This window comes from Phocoena sinus, chromosome 5 (assembly GCF_008692025.1).
Source record: "Phocoena sinus isolate mPhoSin1 chromosome 5, mPhoSin1.pri, whole genome shotgun sequence".
NCBI classification, from domain to species: Eukaryota; Metazoa; Chordata; class Mammalia; order Artiodactyla; family Phocoenidae; genus Phocoena; species Phocoena sinus.
In genome coordinates this window covers 113,598,074-113,623,899 of record NC_045767.1, presented here as the reverse complement: position 1 = coordinate 113,623,899, position 25,826 = coordinate 113,598,074, and the positions used below count along the sequence as shown (strand labels likewise).

Below are 25,826 nucleotides of genomic sequence, written 5' to 3'. Positions count from 1 at the left end.
AGTCCAGCACATTGGACCACCAGAGACTTCCTGGCCCCATGTAATATCAATTGGTGAGAGCTCTCCCAGAGATCTCAATCTCAATGCTAAGACCCAGCTATACCCAATGGCTAGCAAGCTCCACTGCTAGACACCTCATGCCAAACAACTAGCAAGATAGGAACACAATCCTACCCATTAGCAGAGAGGCTGCCTAAAATCATACTAAGTTCAGAAACACTCCAAAGCACACCACTGGACGCGGCCCTGCCCACCAGAAAGACAAGATCCAGTCCCACCCACCAGAGCAGAGGCACCAGTCCCCTCTACCAGGAAGCCTACACAAGCCACTGAACCAACCTCACCCGCTGGGGGCACACATCAAATACAACGGGAACTATGAACCTGCAGCCTGAAAAAAGGAGATCCCAAACACAATAAGTTAAACAAAATGAGAAGATAGAGAAGTACACAGCAGTTGAAGTAGCAAGGTAAAAACCTACCAGACCAAACAAATGAAAATGAGATAGGCAGTCTACCTGAAAAAAGAATTAGGAATAATGAAAGTAAAGATGATCCAAAATCTTGGAAATAGAATGGAGAAAATACAATAAACGTTTAACAAGGACCCAGAAGAATTGAAGAGCAAACCAACAATGATGAACAACACAATAAATGAAATTAAAAATTCTCTAGAAGGGATCAATAGCAGAATATCTGAGGCAGAAGAATGTATAGTGACCTGGAAGATACAATAGTGCAAATAACTGCCACAGAGCAGAATGAAGAATGAAAAGAATTGAGGACAGTCTCAGAGACCTCTGGGACAACATTAAACGCACAACATTCGAATTATAGGGGACCCAGAAGAAGAAGAGAAAAAGAAACAGTCTGACAAAATAGTTAGAGATTTTGTTGAAAACTTCCCTAACATGGGAAAGGAAATAGGCAATCAAGTCCAGGAAGCACAGAGAGTCCCATACAGGATAAATCCAAGGAGAAACATGCCATGACATATATTAATCAAACTATCAAAAATTAAATACAAAGAAAAAATATTAAAGCAGCAAGGGAAAAGCAACAAATAACATACAAGGGTCCCCATAAGGTTAGCAGCTGATCTTTCAGCAGAAAATTTGCAAGCCAGAAGGGACTGGCAGGAGATATTTAAAGTGATGAAAGGGAAAAACCTGCAGCCAAGATTTCTCAACCCAGCAAGGATCTCATTCAGATTTGACAGAGAAATTAAAACCTTTGCAGACACGCAAAAGCTAAGAGAATTCAGCACCACCAAACCAGCTATGTGACAAATGCTAAAAGAACTTCCCTAGGCAGGAAGGACAAGAGAAGGAAGGAAAAGACCTACAATAACAAACCCAAAACAATTAAGAAAATGGTAATAGGAACATACATATCAATAATTTCCTTAAATGTAAATGGATTAAATGCTCCCACCAAAAGACATAGACTGGCTGAATGGATACAAAAACAAGACCCATATATATGCTGTCTATTCTGTCTACAAGAGACCCACTTCAGACTCAGGGACACATACAGACAGAAAGTGGAGGGATGGAAAAAGATATTCCATGCAAATGGGAATCAAAAGAAATCTGGAGTAGCAATTCTCTTATCAGACAAAATAGACTTTAACATAAAGACTCTTACAAGAGACAAAGAAGGACACTACATAATGATCAAGGGATCAATCCAAGAAGAAGATATAACAATTGTAAATATTTATGCACCCAGCATAGGAACACCTCAATACATAAGGCAAATGCTAACAGCCATAAAAGGGGAAATTGACAGTAACACAACCATAGTAGGGGACTTTAACACCCCACTTTCACCAATGGACAGATCATCCAAAATGAAAATAAATAAGGAAACAGAAGCTTTAAATGATATATTAAACAAGATGGACCTAATTGATATTTATAGGACATTCCATCCAAAAACAACAGAGTACACTTTCTTCTCAAGTGCTCACGGAACATTCTCCAGGATAGATCATATCTTGGGTCACAAATCAAGCCTTGGTGTATTTAAGAAAGTTGAAAGTATATCAAGTATCTATTCTGACCACAATGCTATGAGACTAGATATCAATTACAGGGCAAAAAGTTAAAAAAATACAAACACATGGGGGCTAAACAATACACTATTAATAATCAAGAGGTCACTGAAGAAATCAAAGAGGAAATCAAAAAACACCTAGAAACAAATCACAATGAAAACACAATGACCCAAATTCTATGGGACGCAGCAAAAGCATCTCTAAGAGGGAAGTTTATAGCAATATAATCCTACCTCAAGAAATGAGAAAAAATTCAAATAAACAACCTAAACTTACACCTAAAGCAATTATAAAATGAAGAACAAAAAAAACCCAAAGTTAACAGAAGGAAAGAAATCATAAAGATCAGATCCTAAATAAAAAAGAAATGAAGGAAAGTATAGCAAAGATCAGTATAAATAAAAGCTGGTTCTTTGAGAAGATAAGCAAAATTGATAAACCATTAGCCAGACTCATCAAGAAACAAAGGGAGAAGGCTCAAATCAATAGAATTAGAAATGAAACTGACACTGCAGAAATACAAAGATTATGAGAAACTACTACAAGCAACTCTATGTCAATAAAATGGAAACCTGGAAGAAATGGACAAATTCTTAGAAAAGCACAACCTTCCATGACTGAACCAGGACAAAATAGAAAACATGAAAAGACCAATCACAAGCACTGAAACTGGAACTGTGATAAAAAATCTTCCAACAAACAAAAGCCCAGCACCACATGGCTTCACAGGCAAATTCCATCAAACATTTAGAGAACAGCTAACATCTATCCTACTCAAACTCTTCCAAAATATAGCAGAGGGAGGAACAATCCCAAAATCATTCTATGAGGCCACCATCACCCTGATACCAAAACCAGACAAAGATGTCACAAAGAAGGAAAGCTACAGGACAATATCACTGTTGAATATAGATGCAAAAATCCTCAACAAAATACTAGCAAACAGAATCCAACAGTGCATTAAAATAATCATACACCACGATCAAGTGGGGTTTATCCCAGGAATGCAAGGATTCTTCATTATATGCAAATCAATCAAAGTGATACACCATATTAACAAATTGAAGAATAAAAACTATATGATCATCTCAGTAGATGCAGAAAAAGCCTTTGACAAAATTCAACACGCATTTATGATAAAAACTCTCCAGAAAGTGGGCATAGAGGGAACCTACTTCAACATAATAAAGGCCATATATGACAAACCGACAGCCAACATTGTTCTCAGTGGTGAAAAACAGAAAGCATTTCCTCTAAGGTCAGGAACAAGACAAGGTTGCCCACTCTCACCACCATTATTCAACACAGTTTTGGAAGTTTTAGCCATGGCATTCAGACAAATAAAAGAAATAAAAAGAATCCAAATCAGAAAAGAAGAAATAAAACTGTCACTCCTTGCAGATGACATCATACTATATATAGAGAATCATAAAGATGCTACCAGAAAAGTATAATCAATGAATTTGGTAAAATAGCATGATAAAAAATTAATGCACAGAAATCTCTTGCATTCCTATACACTAACAATGAAATAGCTGAAAGAGAAATTAAGGAAACACTCTCATTTACCATTGCAACATAAAGAATAAAATATCTAGAAATAAAGTTACCTAAGGAGACAAAAGACCTGTATGCAGAAAATTATAAGACACTGATAAAAGAAATTAAAGATGATACAAACAGATGGAGAGATATACCATGTTCTTGGACTGGAAGAATCAACACTATGAAAATGACTATACTACCCAAAGCAATCTACAGATTCAATGCAATTCCTACCAAATTATCAATGGCATTTTTCACAGAACTAGAACAAAAAATTGAATAATTTGTATGGAAACACAAAAGACCCCAAATAGCCAAAGCAATCTTGTGAAAGAAAAATGGAGCTGGAGGAATCAGGCTCCTGAACTTCAGACTATACTACAAAGCTACAGTAATCAAGACAATATGGTACTGGCACAAAAGCAGAAATATAGATCAATGGAACTGGATAGAAAGCCCAGAGATAAACCCACGCAGATACGGTCACCTTATCTTTGATAAAGGAGGCAAGAATATACAATGGAGAAAAGACAGCCTCTTCAATAAGTGGTGCTGGGAAAACTGGACAACCACATGTAAAAGAATGACATTAGAACACTCTCTAACACCATACACAAAAATAAACTCAAAATGGATTAAAGACCTAAATGTAAGGCCAGACACTATCAAACTCTTAGAGGAAAACATAGGCAGAACACTCTATGACATAAATCACAGCAAGATCCTTTTTGACCCACCTCCTAGATAAATGGAAATAAAATCAAAAATAAACAAATGGGACCTAATGAAACTTCAAAGCTTTTGCACAGCAAAGGAAACCAGAGACAAGACCAAAAGACAACCCTCAGATGGGAGAAAATATTTGCAAATGAAGCAACTGACAAAGGATTAATTTCCAAAATATACAACCAGCTCATGTAGTACAATATCAAATAAACAAACAACCCAATCCAAAAATGCATGGTAGAGCTTAATAGACATTTCTCCAAAAAAGATATACAGATTGCCAACAAACACATGAAAGACTGCTCAACATCACTAATCATTAGAGAAATGCAAATCAAAAGCACGATGAGGTATCACCTCACACCGGTCAGAGTGGTCATCATCAAAAAATCTAGAAACAATAAATGCTGGAGAGGGTGTGGAGAAAAGGGAACCCTCTTGCACTGTTGATGGGAATGTAAATTAATACAGCCACTCTGGAGAACAGTATGGAGCTTCCTTAGAAAATAAAAATAGAACTACCATATGACCCAGCAATCCCAGTACTGGGCATATACCCTGAGAAAACCATAATTCAAAGAGAGACATGTACCACAATGTTCATTGCAGCACTATTTGCAACAGCCTGGACGTGGAAGCAACCTAAATGTCCACTGACAGATGAATGGATAAAGAAGATGTGGCCCCTATATACAATGGAATATTACTTAGCCATAAAAAGAAATGAAATTGAGTTATTTGTAGTGAGGTGAATGGATCTAGAGTCTGTCATACAGAGTGAAGTAAGTCAGGAAAAGAAAAATAAATACCATATGCTAACACATGTATATCGAATCTAAAAAAAAGAAAAATGGTTCTGATGCACCTAGGGGCAGGAAAGAAATAAAATCACAGAGGTAGAGAATGGACTTGAGGACATGGGGAGAGGGAAGGGTAAGGTGGGATGAAGTGAGAGAGTGGCATGGACATATATACACTACCAAATGTAGAATAGATAGCTAGTGGGAAGCAGCCACATTGCACAGGGAGATCAGCTCAGTGCTTTGTGACCACCTAGAGGGATGGTTTAGGGAGGGTGGGAGGGTGACACAAGAGGGAGGAGATATGGGGATATATGTATATGTATAGTTGATTCACTTTGTTATAAAGCAGAAACTAATACACCATTGTTAAGCAATTATACTCCAATAAAGATGTTAAAAAAATATAAAGCTTATCATACTAGCAAAAAAACAAAAACAATGAAACAAAACAAATATCCTATGCTAACACATATATATGGAATCTAAAAAAAAAAATGGTTTTGATGAACCAAGGGGCAGGACAAGGATAAAGATGCAGGCGTAGAGAATGGACTTGAGGACACGGGGAGGGGGAAGGGTAAGCTGGGACGAAGTGACAGAGTAGCACTGACAATATACACTACCAAATGTAAAATAGATAGCTAGTGGGTAGCAGCTGCATAGCACAGGGCGATCAGCTCCGCACTTTGTTAAGACTTAGAGGGGTGGGATAGGGAGGGTGGGAGGGATTAACAAGAGGGAGGGGGTATGGGGATATATGTATACATATAGCTGATTTACTTTGTTATACAGCAGAAATTAATACAACATTGTAAATCAACTATACTCCAATAAAAATGTTAATAAATTAAAATACTTAGGAATAAACCTATCCAAGGAGTTAAAAGACTTATATTCTGAGAACTGTAAAAGATTGATAAAGTAAAATGAAGATGATAAGAAAGAAATGGAAAGGTAGCCCATGCTCTTAGATTGGAAGAATTAATATCATTAAAATGGCCATATTACCCAAAGCAATCTACAGATTTAATGTGGTCCCTATCAAATTACCCATGACATTTTTCACAAACCTAGAACAAATAATCTAAAAATTTATGTGGAACCATAAAAGACCCAGAATTGCCAAAGCAATCCTGAAGTAAAAGAACAAAGCAGGAGGCATAACCTTCCCAGACTTCAGACAATACTACAAAGCTACAGTAATCGAAACAGTGTGGTATCGGCACAAAAACAGACATATGGATCAATGGAACAGAATAGACAGTCCAGAAATAAACCCACACACCGACAGTCAATTAATCTTTCACACAGAAGGCAAGAATGTACATGGAGAAAAGACAGTCTCCTCAGCAAGTGATGTTGGGAAAGTTGGATAGCCACATTTAAATTAGTGAAGTTAGAACACACCCTCACACCATACACAAAAATAAACTCAAAATGGCTTAAAGACTTAAATATAAGACATGACACCAAAAAACTCCTAGAAAAGAACATAGGTAAAACATTCTCTGACATGAATTCTAGAAATGTTATCTTAGATCAGCCTCCCAAGACAAAAGAAATAAAAGTAAAACTAAACACATGGTACCGAATTAAACTTATAAGCTTTTGCACAGTGAATGAAACCATAAACAAAATGAAGACAACCTATGGACTGCAAGAAAATATTTGCAAATGATGCGACCAATAAGGGCTTAATTTCCTAAATATACAAACAGCTCATACAACTCAACATCAAAAAAACCCAACCCAATCAAAAAATGGACAGAAGACCTAAATAGACATTTCTCCAAATAAGACGTACAGATGGCCAATAGGCGCATGAAAAGATGCTCAACTTTGTTAATTATTAGAGAAACTCAAATCAAAACTACAAGCATCTCACACTGGTCAGAATGGCCATCATTAAAAAGTCTACAAATAATAAATGCTGGAGAGGGTGTGGAGAAAAGGGAACCCTCCTACACTGTTGGCGGGAATGTAAATTGGTGCAGCCACTGTGGAAAATAGTACGGAAAAAAACTAAAAATAGAACTACCATATGGCCCAGCAATTCCACTCCTGGTTATATATCGGAAAAAAACAAAAACACTAATTTGAAAAGATTCACACACCCCAATGTTCATAGCAGCAGTATTTATAATAACCAACACATGGAAGCAACCTAAGTATCAACAGATGAATGGATAAAGAAAATGTGGTACATATATACAATGGAATACTACTCAGCGATAAAAAAGAATGAAATAATGCCGTTTGCAGCAACATGGATGGACCTAGAGATTACCATACTAGGTGAAGTAAGTCAGACAGAGAAAGACATATCATATGATAACACTTATATATGGAATTTAAAATACGATACACATGGACTTATTTACAAAACAGAAACAGACTATGATCATAGACATAGAAAACAAACTTATGATTACCAAAGGGGAAGGGGAAGGAGGGATAAATTAGGAGTTTTGGATTAGCAGATACAAACCACTATATATAAAATAGATGAACAACAAGGTCCTACTATACATCACAGGGAACTATGTTCAATATCCTATAATAAACCATAAAGGAAAAGAATATGAAAAAGAATATATATATATGTGTATATATATAACTGAATCACTTTGCTGTACACCAGAAAATAACACAACATTGTAAATTAACTACACTTCAAAAATATATATATATATGGATCATTTTCCATACCTCAACCTAAAATAATACTTAAGCAACCAAATTAAAACATTTGATTATCTGTTGTTGTTGTTGCCAAGATACTTATTCAACCCTTCCCCTTAACTTTCACAGTATAGAGCAGGAATTCAAATCCCGGAGTGGAAACTAAAATATTCCAGATGAGACCCCGGTTTAACAGGTGAGAAGTATTTTAAGATAACCTCAGGTCTCCAGAAGTTTCAAAAATAATTATAAAGACTATCAGTAACTGAAGGGGAAATCCAACACTTGTCATGTGACATAGTAAGTGCTCAGTACAGGTTTATGAAAGAAAACTTTTTTCCCTGAAGTTTTCTCTCTCTATCTAGGTTGGAACACAATGTTATTTTTAGAAATTATTTTATAAACATGTTGAGGGATGCATTTATTTAACTGTTTAGGCTTAGACCAGGTCTGCTACTATAAAGCAAGACAAATCAATCATTTTCTACTGATTCTGGGCAGTGTTAACAGCAGAATCAAATAATGAAATAATCAAAATGAGCTTGATAAAAGGGCACAGAGGTGGTGTGTTCCAAACAGACATTACATTGAATCCTTATACATCTCTTTTTTGTGTTCAAACATCTGCTTCTTTCCGGTGATTATTTGGAAAATAAAAGTTTAAGGGATAGCTGGGTTCATCATGCACAGGATGGTTATCAGTCTTTATGTGGAGGGACCACAACACTCACAGGTTGCTTGCTTCACTCATGGCTGGCCCTGCCTTCCTTGAGTAAATGTCTATACTCTCCTTATAACTATGTCTGTCCCTTACTGTTCATCCAGTGATGACTGCAGTGCATTGTATTTATGTTGTCGGGCACCTTATGCATTTTATTCGTGTTGGTGTTTTGATCTTTAATTAATCATTTATTTAATATTTAATGATTATTATATTGGAATTGTAATTACATAATGAAGATCCACTTTCAAGGCATTACACATTTCAAATGCCTTTGGAATAACAATTTTGCCTTTTAAAACACCACTTTGTATGTGTTTACAACTGAAATACAAACGGGAAGATTAGAATTTGACACAATCTACGTTTATTATTATTATTATTGCTACTACTACTACTACAAAATTATTTAACAGCTATATCTTGGATATAAGGTAACATACCAAAAACCAAGGCCATAACTTTGATAACTTTTTTTATTCTTACTCTATCTTGGCTTAAATATAATGCTGTGATTAAATGGAGTACGCAGCAATCACAATACAATAAGTGAAGGCTATATCATATATTTTCCATGGAAAAATTTGTATCACAAATTGTTCATATATACTTTTGTTCAATTTTCTGTTTTAAAGGAAATATTGGTTTTGCACCCAATTGTTTATCCAGACATGCTCAAAGGAGAGATGTCTTAATGGAAGAAGGACGATTGAAGCACAAAATGGAAACTTGCCTCAAAGAAGAGATCTGGAAAGGTTACGGTGAAACAGAGTTACTGAAGCGTACTGTGTATCTCTGTGCTCTCTGCCTTTTTAACCTGTGAGATGTGACCTGATTTTTCCCTCTCATTCAATCAAGGTCATCACTAAACTTCCAGAATATCAAAAATAAAATAACATGAAGGAGGAAAAGACAAAGAAGAGTTTAGGTGTATATTTAAAAATACCACATTGGTTTAAAATAACTTACAATGAAAGGGTCACTTAAGAAGGGCACTGCTTAAAATTTAAGCAGGCAGTAATGGAAAGCGACAGACCTCAAACAATTTGTCTTTCACAGTTGAGTGAATTCACAGTGACAGCAAGACAAGGATGTGCTAACTTACCTCTGCAGGACCTTGGCTGTTGCTTCATAGGCTCTCCCCAGGCTGAGATCATCATCCAGGTCTGCAGAGATGTTAGCATAAGTGTTAAGGACCTATGGGGGAAGAGGAATCCTTATTAAACATATAACATGACCAGATTCACTGATGTTTCATTTCATAACAGAAAAGATTCCAATTAATAGTTGTTTTTCACATCACCATAAAATATTTTTTTGTTTATTAAAATTTCATGTTGGTTTGGTTTATTTTTATCTATAGTATAACTTGTTTTGCAGTGATCTCTTTGAGCCATGACAGTGAAGTCTTACTTTTGTAAAAGTAATTCTTTTCCTGAACAATCCAAAATCTTCCAATTGATATAACTTAGGGGTGAGTAAACAATTGAATGGTTTACAACATTATTTTCAAATATGGGACCACTATCTTAGGTAATATAAGGCAGATTATAATAGTCTACTAGGGTAGCTTAAATATCACTTTTCCTTCTATAAATAGCCGTTTGAAAAGCATGAATTTATGTGCCAGGCAATTTCTAAATCTATCATTTTATTAGAGGCATATCTCACAGTTTGTACACATATTCAGTATACACTAAAAATATTTCTTACAAATGTACTTCATTACCAACAATCTCTTCAATAATCAAAAGATTACAGCTGCCACAGCCAAACGTATGATCTTAACACTGACATCATCTGCATGGTATAATTTTCCTTTTTATTCTTTTTCCCTTTCAAAGGCCAGAAGAAGGAAAATATGTAAAACAAAATCCCCTTTTCCTCTTCCTCCTTCATTGTTACTTGAACCAACCTATTACACACATGAAGACACAGGAAATCTCCAAAGACCTCTATGGAAATCCTTTTTGCTCATTTTCTAAGAAGAAATTAGCAAAGGTCATTTGATGGCGTTGAGTGGGAGAGTCAGCATGAGGGAGGATGTACATCCGGCCTGAATTAGGCATCTTAGAAAGTTTGTGTATGAAAGGCGGTGTTGATATTCAGCTTTACTTTCTTAAAGTTAATATTTGGGAAATAACTTCAGTGAGGCCATGTGATACCTCCTAATTTGTGTGTGTATGTGTGTCTGTGTGTGTGTGTGTGTGTGGTTTACAAGTGACTTGAAATAATACTGATATTAAAACTTACTGATACATATTGACCCAGTATTTTAATTCCTGTTAAACCTGCAAAGTTCATCATTTTGATTCTTCTTTTTAAGTCTCTTAAAAAGCCTTGTATAAACCTGAGACTATTCTTTTCACTCTGTTGTGCAAAACTGATTCACCCAGATTAAGTCCGATATGACTTGACATTGAGCTTTCTGCGTTAAGGGGCAGAACCTCTGAATTTTGTGAATTTGTAAGAGACCTTATTAAATCCAAATATCAAAATATTCAGGAAGAGACTGTCAAGTGTCTCTTTTGGTTCATATATGTTTTAGATGGCATTCTAGAAAGTTAAAGATTGAATATTATATATTTTGTGTCAAAAATAGTTCGTTTTTCGGTAAATATTGTTACTGTGTGCCAACGTTGTGTTAAACCCTAGGAAATCTTAAAGAGAAGAGAGTATGCTTGCAAACCTTCGAGGCATTTACAGTCTAGTGGTACAGAGGTTTGCACTGATGCAGCTGTGTGAATTAGCTGAAAACAGATTTCTCCAGGGCTTCAGCTGTGCTTACTCTGCACCACTCTCCCACACCCCTGGCCACCATGAACCCGGAAGCAGTACAGTAGCATCCGGAAGTACCCAACATTATCTTAGGGCTGTGACTCCTTGGACCGTGGTTAGGAGGGTAGTTTCCATGAGGAAGCTTCTATAGAATCAAGGAGCAAATACCAGCTCAGCCTGGGCTTCTGGTTTTGGCCTTGGACTTGATTCTATAGAAGCTTCCTCATGGAACCCGATGGGGTTTCCTGAAATGAACACCCACCTTAGAGTAAGAAGACTTGGATTCAAGACCTAATTCTACCACACTCAACACACCTGGCCCAAGCAATCTCCCTGAGAAGCTTTCCTCGAAGCAAAAAAGAAAACCTCCCTCTGAGAGTTGTTATGAGGCTGCTGTGAGATGATACAGAGTTCTATTTGAACCTGGGATGAGAAGTTTCTGGGACTCTGTTAACCAGCCATCAGTGAAGAGCTCCTGGAGAGTTCCCTCCTCAGAGTAAAGGCGACACATTTTATTTGTGACTTGAGAGAGTGCCTCTCTCAGCTTAAATGCTTTACCTAAAAACAGGAAATATATAGGCAGTGGGAAGAACATAGTTCACTACTGGCCCAATAGGGAAATAATCAATTACACTGGACCCTCCCATATCCACGGGGGCTACATTCCCAGACCACCAGTGGATGCCTGAAATCTTGGACATATACTATGCTTTCTCCTGTACATACATACCTATGATAAAGTTTAATTTATAAATTAGGCACAGTAAGAGGTTAACAACTATAACTTACAATAACATAGAACAATCATAACAATATACTGTAATAAAAGTTATGTAAATGTGGTCACTCTTTCTCAAAATATCTTACAAATTTAATGTATTTTGCATCTTAACTAAGCACTTATCACACACTGTGGCTATAACTTGCTGTTTGAGGTGTGACAGCAAAACTAGCATGAATTTCTTTTTCCTTCTTCACAGTTTCACACATAGAAGATTCGTTCTTACTATAGATTTTAGCAAACTCAGCATACAATTTTTTTTCTTTCCTTCCTAAGTTGAGAACTTTCACCTTTTTACTTAAAGGAAGCACTCTGGGCTCTTCTTTGGCATATCCAAATCGCCAGCATCACTCCCCTTTCGGACCGTTATTAAGTAAAATAAGGGTTATCTGAACACAAGCACTATGATATCTCAACAATAATCCAGTAACCTTGATGGCTACTAAGTGACTAATGGTCGGGATATGCTCGACAAGGGGATGATTCACGTCCGGGATGGATCAGGATGGAAGCCACAAGATTTCATCATGCTACTTAGAACACTGCACAATTTAAAACCTATGAATTGTTTATTTCTGGAAATTTCCATTTAATATTTTCAGACCTCAGTTGACCGTGGGTAACTGAAACTTCGGAAAGTGAAAACACAGGTAAGGGGGGACTACTGTTCATGAAGTCAGTACTGAGAACCTTGAAAGTGCTACAGGGGAGCTCATTCTAAATCAAAGACAGGGCCTCTGCTCCTCAGGAATGTGAGCTCTGACTGGAGAGAGCCAACTCAGGTAAAATCATAAGGGGAACCCAAGACGAGACTCAGCAGATTGGTGAATTGTGTAGTCCAACCTAAGGGAAGTAGGAAGGATAGTGTTAAAAGAAAAAGGAAAAAAAAATAAAAGTAAGTGGAAAAATAACGAGATTACAAATTGTGCAGAAAATAACTGTTGGTGGGAATGTAAATTGATTCTTTTTTTGTAAATCCAAAAAAGAGGGGATATATGTATACATATAGCTGATTCACTTTGCTGTACAGCAGAAACTAACACTACATTGTAAAGCAACTGTCCCCCAATAAAAAACAAAAAACTAAAAATAGAGTTGCCATATGATCCAGCAATCCCACTCCTGGGCAAATATGCAGAAAAGAAAAAAAAACTCTAATTCAAAAAGATACATGCACCCCAATGTGCATAGCAGCACTATTTACAATAGCCAAGATATGGAAGCAACCTAAATGTCCATCAACAGATGAGTGGATAAAGAAGATGTGGTACACATATACAATGGAGTATTACTCAGCCATAAAAAAGAATGAAATAATGCCATTTGTAGCAACATGGATGGACCTAGAGATTATCAAACTAAGTGAAATAAGTCAGACAAAGACAAATATTATGTGATATCACTTATATGTGAAATCTAAAAAATAATACAAAAGAATCTATATACAAAATAGAAACAGACTCACAGACATAGAAAACAAACTTATAGTTACTAAAGAGGAAAGGGAGGGATATATTGGGAGTATGGGATTAACAGATACACACTACTATATATGAAATAGATAGGTGTAATAACCTATAATGGAAAATAATCTGAAAAAATATATATAACTGAATCACTTTGCTATACACCTGAAACTAACAAAATATTGTAAGTCAACTATACTTCAATTTTAAAAAGCATGAATATTAAATATCTCAACAAACCCAAATTGTGTAGAAAATAAAGATGTTTTATATTGACCTTACGGTAAATTATGTTACCTGCTTTTTAATTAAGGTATAATTTACAAATTAATAAATATTGATCAACTTGAATCATCAGACAAACAGGAATCTTCTTTACAAAGATTACTTCAAGTGAGAAAATACAGTGTGGAAATCTGAGGGATCCACTGTACTTGACTGAATATCCCTGTGGCATGCAATATGTTGGAAACAAATCCAGGGTGTGGAAGGTTAAATTCTGTCATTGCAAATCAGAGATAAGAGGAGAGAAAAAAGAATCTCAGGTGAAAAATATTTTGATGAGTTCAAAATTCATTATAGATTCTTAAATTTTATGGACAATGAACTTAATCAATCTTTGTCAAAAGACCAAGGAAAACACTGCTTAAGCGTGCTACTATGTCAATTTCAATGAGCATGATTACAAGATTACCAAAGTTGGAAAAGTCAGTTCACGTACCTAATAAAAATTGAGTGCTTTGTGCCCACTCAATCACATTGCTCCAATATTTTCCCTGAATAATGGAGATGAAGTTTTGAAAGCTATTGTACTAGAAGTTTTAAAGGCAATGGACTTTATCTTCCCACTGAAATAAAACTGATTAACTTGAAAAGATATTTTCAAATAAAATCCAGGTTCTTAAAATGAGATAATTTTTATTGGTTACCTAAAAGCGAAACCAGTAGAATACTTAACATAAAAAATGAGAGTGTGCAAAAGAATAATGCTGGCAATATGCTACAAGTTCTTTGAAGGATTGTTTGCTGGAAAATCAAATTTTAAGGATCATTAATTCATTTTGCTGCAATAGCCTTCAAGGAAACATTGGATTTAAGTCAAGATTGTCATCGGTAAAGTAAGTGAGTGGTATATATATATATATATATATATATATATATATATATATATATATTGTGTTTACATAGATAGATGTACACGAATATTAGACTAGATCTAGATCTAGATCTAGAGAGATTGAGAAAGAAAATAGAAAAGGAGCCTGGTCCCCCTGGAAGATTATAGGAATAAATTCTGTGCCTGAGCACCTTTAAGGCAGAAAACGTAACACATTACTATGTCTAAAAACGTCAGACACCCAGTTGTTTTCTTTCTTCTACATCTTTAGGATTTCCAATGATCAGGGCACCTTGGAACAAAAGAAAATGAATTATCTGATTTTTTTTTTTTCTTTTGCGGTACGCGGGCCTTTCACTGTTGTGGCCTCTCCCGTTGTGGAGCACAGGCTCCGGACGCGCAGGCCCAGCGGCCATGGCTCACGGGCCCAGCCGCTCCACAGCATGTGGGATCTTCCAAGACCGGGGCACGAACCCGCGTCCCCTGCACCGGCAGGCGGACTCTCAACCACTGCGCCACCAGGGAAGCCCGAACCATCTGATATTGATGCCCCTTCTTGTCTTCCACTATTTTCCCATTCCTTACTCCACTGCAGTTCCTCTCTTATAGTCCCTTTATTTTAGACATTAAAACAGAAGAAATTCCAGAAATCATGGCCCTCATATTTGCTTTCAAAACTGAAACTTACTTTAAGCCACTATGATGATGATCACTCCTGGCCTAATTTTCCCAAATTAGATGGAATTCTCTCCCCACCCCTCTGCCCAGCCAGCTATTATAAGAAAACACTGTCCCCTTCATTTGTTTTAAATCTTTTTTAATTTTAAGATAATTGTAGATTCATATGCAATTGTAAGAAACAATACAGAGCATGCTCACATATCCTTCAGCTAGCTTTTCCCAGTGGTTAAATCTTGCACAGCTATAGTATATCACAACCAGGAATTCACAATCCACCCACCTTATTTCACCAGTTTTACACACACTCGTGTGCGTGTGTGTGTGTGTGCACCCATGCATGCACATATGGCATGTTAATTTTATGCCATTTCATCACATGTATATATTCACGTAACCACCACCACAGTCAAGATATAGAAAAGTTCTATCACTACAATGATCTCTCATACTACCCTTTCTCAATTAATTTTTAATATGTTTGCTGCTTAGAAGAGAGAGAGAGAGATGGAAAAAAATTCTTTTTCTCTTTTCCTTAGGTTAAAGAAAGGTCTGCCTTGGGTTAAAGAAAGGTCTGCCTTGGGAAAAATTCTGAAATAACTTGGCATCTGACCTCTTCCCTTTTGGTACACCTCCCCTACCTTGTGTGTTTGTATCTCCCCAGGGAAATTTCCTCAGTTAAGTGACAGAAGAATAGTAGTTGATTAAACAAATTTATACTTTGGTATGAATGACTCAAAAATCATTAATCCTCCCAGAAGAAGTTGTTGTTTTAAAAAGAGGATGCTAAAATAAATAAATAAATAAATAAAAAATAAAAAGAGGATGCTTCGTAGGTCCCAATTATTTCTTCTGGGGGAGTGTTTTGCAGTCTAATGAAGGGAAATGAAACAATACAGATAGTGTCTGGCAGGATAATTTGGGGCAAAGGTTATTAAAAAATAGACCAGCCTTGTTTTGAAATTCCACCTTATGATATGATCCCTTAAGCAGGTACTGATTTTTATAACCTCCTTTGCGGTCTACTTCTGCGCCTTCAGATTTTCTAGATGCTCCACATGCTTTTCCACAATGTTCCTTATCACAGTGGTGTGGAAGACATGAAAACAGGGAGGAGGGAAATGTGAAGCAGCAGATGTGAAAATCAGGCATTTGTAAGTCACCGTTCCCTGAAACGATAACTACATGCTATTTTTATTCCCGCTTGTTACCACTTTTTTCATAATGCTTAGCCTTCGGAACCAAGGTATTATGCAAAGAACTCTTCCAGTACATTCCATTCCATTATTAGATGTGACTGCAGGATAAAATTATGTGTGTGTGTGTGTGTGTGTGTGTGTATGTATATATACACACAGACACACACACACACACACACACACATAATTTTTATGGCTGAGTAGTATTCCATTGTATATATACCACATCTTCATTATCCATTCATCTGTCAATGGACATTTAGGTTGCTTCCATGTCTTGGCTATTGTAAATAGTGCTGCTATGAATATTGGGGTACATGTATCTTTTTGAATTAGAGTTTTCATCTTTTCCAGATAGAGACATATCCCTACTCTTAAAGACCTTACTATCTAAGGCAATAAGACATACAGGCGCAGAAACTATATAGTGCTATAAGCTTGCATAAAGAGCTAAAAATTTTTTTAACTCATTAAACAAATACTGAGTGTTTTCTATGAGCCAAGCTTTGTTCTAGGTGCTAATGATATAGCAGCAAATCCCTGGCCTCCATGCAGTCTACGTTGTATTTAGGTGATGGGGAGATAATTTGTAATTAAATAAATAAATGAATAAATCTCAAATAGTAATAAGAGCAATGAAGAAAATACAATGGGGAAAGGCTTCCTATAGAAAGGGAAACAATCTACATTTTAAAGGAATGATAGAATTGGGTCCCTACTGAGAGGAGCTTAAGCCAAGGACTGGAGATGGGAATGGGTGATACAATGAGGAAAAGAAGCTTTCCCAGGTACATAGTAGCAACAATGACCAATAGAAAAGTTTGCTTTAAGGTTCCTGCATAGAATGTTTTTTCTAGTAACATCCACTAACTAATCACAGTTTTAACTGATGGTATGAAGTGACAAACTTTCAAGCTGCAATTTATCTTTCTGATGACAAAGAAAGAATTTGACTATTGTTTTGAAGGTAAGGCAGGTCCTTCACTTTCATCCTTTATTCTACATGTACATAAAAGCAGTCTTTTGCAGGACATTTTTATTCATAGTTTTTGTCTTTTCTGCTTTCTAGGCAGCTCAACATGTTTGGTGAAAAATGCCACAGGTAAGATGGTGCAGTTGGCTGCCTTGTTTCCCAACATTCCAAGTTTTCCAAATTTTATGCAGAGTTATTCTCATGCCTAGGAAAAGGAGAGGAAATACTTTTATTTCTCCTTCAGGCATAGCACAGAGCACGAACAACTCAAACTAATACAGATCAGTGACATGAAGTTTAAATGGGTCTCTGTGCTCTGGCTGGTGACCCGAACTGCCATTGTTTCTGTAGGAAAATAACCCATGGAAAATATCATATAAAATAAGTTACAGCATCTAGCCTATTTGAGATGGAAATTTTGTAGTTTTTGAAAATTTTCTGTAAACTCCAATTCTACTTTTATTTCATATTCTTCGTATTTTTTTCTATGTAAGTTCCTTTCTCCACTTACTACCCTCCCCCCACTGCTCTCTTCCTTAGTTAATTTAATACTTGAAATCAGTAGGGACCCCTACTCTGAGGGCATAGACCAGGCTTTGGAAGGGCCTTATGGGAAAATTAATCAAATCTCCCTCTGGGTGTTCAAAGTTTCTCCAACTATCATAGGCTTTTGATTCAGGCAGGTTCACTACCGAGCTGAGTGACAAATGTCAAGTGATTTAATGTCTGTGAGTTTACTTCCTCGGGTGTAAAATGAAAATGAGTAAAGTCTACCTTGAAATGATGTTATAAGTTTTCACTAAGATGAGGAATTTAAAAGTACTTACCAAGGATTTGAATGAAGCAACTGCTTAGTTTCCCCGAGTGCTTATCTAACCATCTAACCTATTGGTTCTCACATGGGGGCGATTTTGCCTCCTGGGGATACTTGGGAATGTCTGGAGACATTTTAGGTTGTCGTCATTGGGAGAAGCCAGGGATGCTGCCCAATAGCCTACAATTCACACAACATCCCCCCCGTAAAAAAGAATGATCCAGCTCCAAATGTGAATAGTGTTGCTGTTGAGAAATCCTCATGAAGCCTTTTCTTGAACAATTTTCCTGATGGGAAACTATCCTCTTGTGAGACTACTCAATCATCGGAGAGTTATGTGAAAAACCTATTGGTTAAGTGGAAGCAAAATCTGTAACTCTGCCTGCTAGCCAAGGTTGTGTTTTGTGGGACAAGATGAGTGCATCCTTCCTCCATGTGACGGCTCTTCCAATACTGAAAGAAAGCTGTTCTTCCTCCTCAAAGCATCCAAACTTATAGAGGCATCCAGGATGCTCTGAAACATGTGAGGATGAAACCCCAGCAGCTGCACTACATTTGAACGTTTTATTTCTAATTTTGTCTACAAGTCTAAGAGTTCTAGAAGAGTTTAAATAAAGCCACCTGGACCAAAATACATCTATAAAACCATAAGGGGCATCCATCGGACTTCTCTGTAAATAAGTTATGAGTCCATTGCCTAGGGTGTGTTTTTTATCTCTTTCTTCCTTGCCCACCATAAAAAGGCAGCGGAGCTAACACTTTGTTATACAATCCCTACACAAACCCCAAATTGTGCCATTTCGTAACAAAGGTTCAGCACTGAGCTCAATACAGGGCATTACTTTGAGGAGGAAAAGGCAATGATACAGACTTATTCTTGTGAAATAAGAAATATAGAAATAAAAAAATCAAGTTTGCCATCTTGAGCTTGAAATCATTGTCAAATCTTATCGGAAATACATTTATTCTGATTTCTGGCAATCTAACCCCCTTTAGCCATTTCACAGTTGGTGAGCAGAAAGGATGTTTCTGCCTCATTTACAGCGTCTGAACATGATTCAGACAATCAACTGCAACATTAGTCAAAGAAATCAGTGGCTAATGATTTCTGACAAGCCCTGCAGTAACAGGCTGAGGACCAGACTGGGTAGCAACAGCATTCAGAGCATTTTACTAGAGCCAGGAATAGGCAATGGGAGAAGATGATAAAAACAGGGGTACACAGAACTGGTTTCCCATCACTTAAAGGCTCTTATACACTTTCTGCGAAGGCATAGTATCTGACATGCGATAAATACAGTAATCTTTTGCTACAAATATGTTATATTGAATGAACACTGAGGACAGTGAAGTGTGCAGCTCTGCAAACAATAACACATGAAAGTAGTTATATATTTTGCATTCTGCTGAAACTATATCCTTAAGTTAGGAGTAGTCTTGCCTTGCTATTTACACTGATCATTTGGACAGTGTACTCTTTCTCCCTGAAATGCATTACTCATCATTTGGACTGTTTACATCACCTGACACATAAAGTGAGGGCTGAATAGTCCAGCGCAGAAAGAACTGAGTGTTAAAAGATACGAGCTCTCGCTTCTCTTTTGCCATGAGCTCAGGGTGTGACCTCGGACAGGTCACTTGGTTAACTTGAGCTTCAGTTTTGAAGTCTGAAAGATAAAGGGGTAGGACCAAATGACCTAGAATTCTCCCTTCCAAAAATATGATTTTGATTTTAGACTCTACATGGCTGTATTTACTAATTGAAGATATGCCTTAATTATTTTCAATCATTTATCTTTGGCTTTAAAAATCCCTGATGAATTTATTTTATGTTTAAAAATACTTTTTAAAACACGAGAAACAAAATGATGAGTCATTTCATTCAGTTGAAATTTTATTTTCAGCCTTCCCCCTCATTTGAAAAAGCTTGCATATTCTTAATGAACTGCTTTTAAAAAATGCCCCTACCATGCAATAGGTGATAACAAGGAGAGGTAAATCTACAAAGCTTTTGGTTCATATTAAATACCAATTGTTACAAATGCAATGATCAGTGCTCTTCAAGAATAGCAATTTTTTTACAGCCTGAAATATTTAAAAATGTGATGAAAATTCAAGGTTATCCTTAAATTCATAAAATTAGAATTACTAGTTAATCTCTCACACAGTAGGAGTTTACATTGTATTTTCAAAAGCTATAAGGATAGAAATATATCTCAAAAATTTCCAAGAATTTTCTTTCAGCAAAAACTCTCTCTCTACACATTCAATATAGAGATGACTCTCAAACCCCCAAACAATGAAATAGAATTCCACTTACAGTTAAAAACAAAGTTTCCTCAGCAGTAAATTGGAATATATTGCTTAATACTGCCATTTTCTAAATTGGTCATTATACTTGTATACTATGTTAACAAGGGACATATTCATGAAGAATTTCTATTCTAATTCTCAACTATTTCTGTACTTTGAATCAGAAAGCATGCAAACATTTATCCTGTGCAGCCCAATCATGGTGTGAGTTATATTTATAGGTCCTTGAAAAGAAAATTTCCCTGCCCTTAATCTCCTACAAGGGAAATCCATAGAAGGTTTTGCTTTATATTTTGTTAGAAGGCCGGTGCCCAAAGGCAGTTCAGTCATCTGTGCAGTGGTCTGACATGAAAATATTCAGTGGAAGAGTAGAGTGATTAGTTAGTTCAATCACGTTCTCTCAGGAAATCCAGACCCGTTGAGCAGTTGGTAATGGCAAAAGTGAGAAGGTGCTCAAAGACCACCAAGAGCGTGATCAAGTTATGTCAACAGAGTGGGTCAGACTGACGGCTACTGCTGAGGAGATAATAGGGAAACTCAGCCCCTCTTCTCCCAGGGCTCCTCCAGTTCCCAGGAGTCTTTCAGTTTATGAAGCCCAACTGTCTGTTCATCCTGGGTACTCATGGGCCATGATCTCCCTCATGGCCACAGGAATCTTTGCAAACAATCCCCTTGCCTGAGGTAATCTGAAAGAATCTCTTTCTAGCACCCAAAGAAAAAAACGGAGAAGTTTTAGCTCTAGAGGACCCTTTTATTCTGCCTTGAATCCAAAGTTTCATCCTTGATACAAAAAGGAAGATTCAGGATATAGAAATCTTTTTTTTTTTCACGAAAACCTAACTTGGTAGATATTGCCTTGCTCTGAACCATAAACAAAATAAAAGCCCCTAAAATTAAACCAAAAAAACCCATTTGAACTTGAAATTCCAAGTTGAACATTGACTTTATTCTCTACTGTACCCACTGATGCAATGCACACAATTGATTCTCTGGATTGAGAGTTATGAGGCAACAAAACTTGGGGGACAGTTTTTAAAAATTAGTTTAGCATCTTAAAAAATATTATTTCAATTACACTTCTTATTCAAAAATCCTCAGTATTTGCCAAGAAAAAAAAATAGGGCCTTCTAACAAAATATAAGTATTTCTTCAAGGGAGAAATAAAAGGGTTCTCTAGAGCTAAAGTGGCAAGGACGTAACTTCAAGCCTTTTCCCCTTCTATGTTTGTCAGTGAAAGACAATACGGGTGGATTCCTTCTATGGCGAGAGACACAGGTTATATAAAATGATTAGAGATCTCATTGTCAGAAAAGATTTGGGGGAAAAAGGTTTGCATATTTTTTTAAACTAAGAAAGTCTCCAATTCCACTTGATTATGTTTATGGGAAGATGAAAAGCGAGTGTGACAAGTGACTCTATTACACCTATGATAACATTATCAGTAATTTCAGTTCTCTGTTACTGATGGAGACTAAAGATGGTGATGGCAAATGGAATCAAATGAAGTGCCAGTCAAATCTAGTTTGACCAAACATGTATGGTCACTTTGTCCATGCAGAAATGGCAACAATTATGGCTTGCTGGAATGGGCAGGACTCTGGGAACCTCCCTCTAGCCACACAGACCTCCCACTGTCAGGAATAAACTCAGTTCTCTCCACTTCCACGCCCCTCTGACTGCATTGCTCTTTCTTATTTCACGCCCGGCTCCTCCAGTGCCTGTCCCGTGCTCCCCAGGCCTTCACCACACTGACCACTTCTCTGTGCTGTTCCACCGCTTAGCAAAGCACCGCATGTATCTGCTTAATAATATTCATCTCTCTTCAATTAGATCGTAGCTGCCACGAGATCAGGAACCACATGTGTTTTGCTCTCCATTGCACCCCTAGCTCCTAGTCTTACGTTAACATAGAATATTGTTGAATGAATATGGTAGAGCTTTTGGAAGGTGCTGGTGGTAAAGTACCTGCAGAAGCATTAATGTGGATATAATGAGCTGTTGTATTACATAATATACTATTATATATAACTATTTACTTGGCTTAAAGGAAATTAAGCTCATAAATCAAGTATTATATAATATTAATATATTACATATAATGTATGTTAGAGCTTGTTATATATTAATTATATTACATAATGTTTTGCATTATGTCTCAATAAAGGAAAAAATATGGCACTTTAAAACTATGGCAAGGGCTTCCCTGGTGGCGCAGTGGTTGAGAGTCCGCCTGCCGATGCAGGGGACACGGGTTCGTGCCCCGGTCCGGGAGGATCCCACATGCCACGGAGCGGCTGGGCCCGTGAGCCATGGCCGCTGAGCCTGCGCGTCCGGAGCCTGTCCTCCGCAACGGGAGAGGCCACAACAGTGAGAGGCCCGCGTAACGCATAAAAAAAAAAAAAAAAAAAAAAAAAAAAAAAAAAAAAAAACTATGGCAAATGGAAAGTATGTGAATATTTTCAGTTAACAGCCATCCTAGAGAGTTCAAATATCAGCAAACAAGCCAGATTCCTAAAGGAAGACATAAATGACACTTTTGGCAGGAGGGGCCGTGCCGTGTGGCTTGCGGGATCTTAGTTCCAGGGCCACGGCAGTGAAAGTGTGGAGTCCTAACCACTGGACCGCCAGGGAAGTGCCTAAATGACATTTTAAAATGACATAAGAACCCCCCCATCTAAATGCGGGCCTGTTTCATCCAGTCACATTCCCAAATAAATAGCTTTCCCCCATTACGAGCCCATGTGGCTTTATGCTCAGTGAGTACACGCAGATCAGAGGTTGAAATTATGTTAGATTCGTCATGGCATCTTGAGGAGTAATTCTTCCTGTCTTTGGAAGAAATATAAAAGAGTTTTTTTCTCTCTTTTAATCTAGAATGGTGAGCAACTACAGTTTCTACCTTCACAAGCAACAAGTTAAGACGGAGAGGTGAACAGTGAAAAGCCACTAGCTCGGCGACACACCAAGCTCCTCCGCTTCTCCTGAAATGGCCACTTAGCAACCTCCTCCCATTGGACCATTTTGCACAAAACGGTTTCTGGTTCCGCAGGGAAGGATCAAGGAAGGTTCTATACTAGCGAGTGACGATCTAGAAGGTTTTAATAAACACTAATCCTGTGAAAATTTCTATATTTCTGTATGAACCAATTACCACTAGGAGATGTGTCTTTCCCCTGGCGGTAAAGCCATCATCTATTCATAATCCCTCTTACTAGATTTCTTCCTCATTTAAGGCAGGATTCAATAAAATTTCATTTTGTTTCCCCCTTCTCAGAAATCCATAAAAGCCTTGAAAAACATTTTGAGCATATTGTGTCTGTACAATTTGATATCCTTTCCACCACAGGCCATTATTCTGGTAAACTCGGTAAACCCTAATTTAGGTCCATGATGTAATGCTTTCATAACTGGCTGCGCGAAAATGTTTCTTTAAAATAAAACATGGTAGGAAAGTCTTCCTCTGAAGGCTTGAACACAGAGGAAGCTTCATATATTACCCTTTCACCATGATAGACGAGACAAGAAAACAATTTATGAGTCATTTCCATTCTGACAGATGTGACAATGACGGGAAATGCGAAGCCTGCCAAGAGCTTTTATCAAGTAGGTTATAACGACGACTAATAAGTGTAAATAATAAATCGCTGGAATCTTAGGGGAAATGCTGGCAATATGAAACGGTTTTGGGTACTTCGGATGGGGCTCTGCTTCTCTTGGAATTCCCTGCCTTCCCAGTAGAGTTTTGGCCTGACAATAAACAACAGTTTAGTACTTTATCTAATCCTAGCCAGGAGGTGAGTTCAACAGCAAGCTTTTGCAGATGTTCACATCCAATAATCTATCCATAATTGATGAAACAGGGAGGTCAGATGTAATGGCTGCTACTATTCCAGCAACAAATAAATGGTTATTGACAAAACAAGCCAGCGTGGCACAGAGCGCGGAGCAGTGACAGGCGGGCGACAGGGCTGAGCAGAGGCAGGGAGGACGCCAGGATTCCTCAGCAAGCCGAGAGGCAGTAGGACACACTGACACACAAGCAGATGGAGGGGACTTGAAAAGGAAAAGGGAGGTTGCTGAAGTACAAAAAGAAAAAAAGGGGAGACATTTGGAGGCAGAGAAGAAAAGGATGGTGGCCCAGGGTAAGGCTGGGGACCCAGGTAAGTACAAATGCGTGCGGTTCAGAAATACCTTTGAACGCGTGCACCGTGATGCAGCCGTCTGGTGGCTGCTTTCATCACCGGCGTGTCTTTGCTCACATCGCTGGCTGTCACACTGTGCCACCCGGCTGACTCTACCACCAAAGTGTATGCGTGGGACGCTTTGGTGTCCAAACCCCCCACTGAGGGATATTCATTGACATTCCATTTAACGCTGCAGATACCGGTTTTTCTTCCGTATATATTAAAAACATTCTAGGAAAATCATGTGTACAATTTAAACCATATTTTTAGATAAGCCAAAGATGCATAATTCTGTGGCTGGAAAATTTCTCAAGACTGAGACTAACCCTGAAATACATGCTGCTTAAAATCAAATTTACCGCAAAGGAATGGGAGTGGAAGGCAAAGTTTTCTTTAATAATGAAAAACAAACATGGCACTCTAGTACCTCAACCTAGGCAAAGAGTATAAGAAATGCATTAATCGAGTATACTTTTATTGACTGAATAAAATTCAAGATAGTTAAACATAAATAAACAGCTGAAATCCTACATTTCTATTCCAGTGCTAAAAAACAATGTTCTTTTTACACAGTTTACTATGTAATATTATAAGATGAAGAATGGTAGAATGAAATGGTAGTTATTATTGCTATAGGTAGCTGTAAAGAGGCTTGGGACAGAGACGTTTGAAATATTAATATTCCGAAAATCACTTAAATCAATTTAACACTCCTTAGTGGTTTATTTAGAAGTGTGATTTATTTTATACTTTGCAACCAATGCCTTTGATCAGCTCTGAAACAACATATGAGCTGAAAATAAAATGGTAAAAAAATTGCTGCTTACATTCTATAGTAAGCTTTAGGCTTTGTAGGCTAAACTAGAAATTTTCCATTATATTTCGCATTTTCAAATTACTTATCAATACTTAGAAACGGAGAGTTAATAGAGCCGAAAAGATAATTTCTGTAATAACGTGCTAGTTACTCTGCTCCCTGAGCTCTGC

The 25,826-nt window shown here is 37.2% G+C and overlaps 1 protein-coding gene across 1 annotated transcript in view; it reads right to left on the bottom strand.

The window, feature by feature from the left end:
* Positions 1 to 25,826, bottom strand: part of TTC29 (tetratricopeptide repeat domain 29) — a 261,315-nt gene that overhangs the window by 126,316 nt on the left and 109,173 nt on the right. The window contains exon 8 of the mRNA XM_032632825.1: positions 9,642 to 9,733. Within this exon, the coding sequence (XP_032488716.1) occupies positions 9,642 to 9,733 (92 nt within the window). The remainder of the gene's footprint in view (positions 1 to 9,641; positions 9,734 to 25,826) is intronic.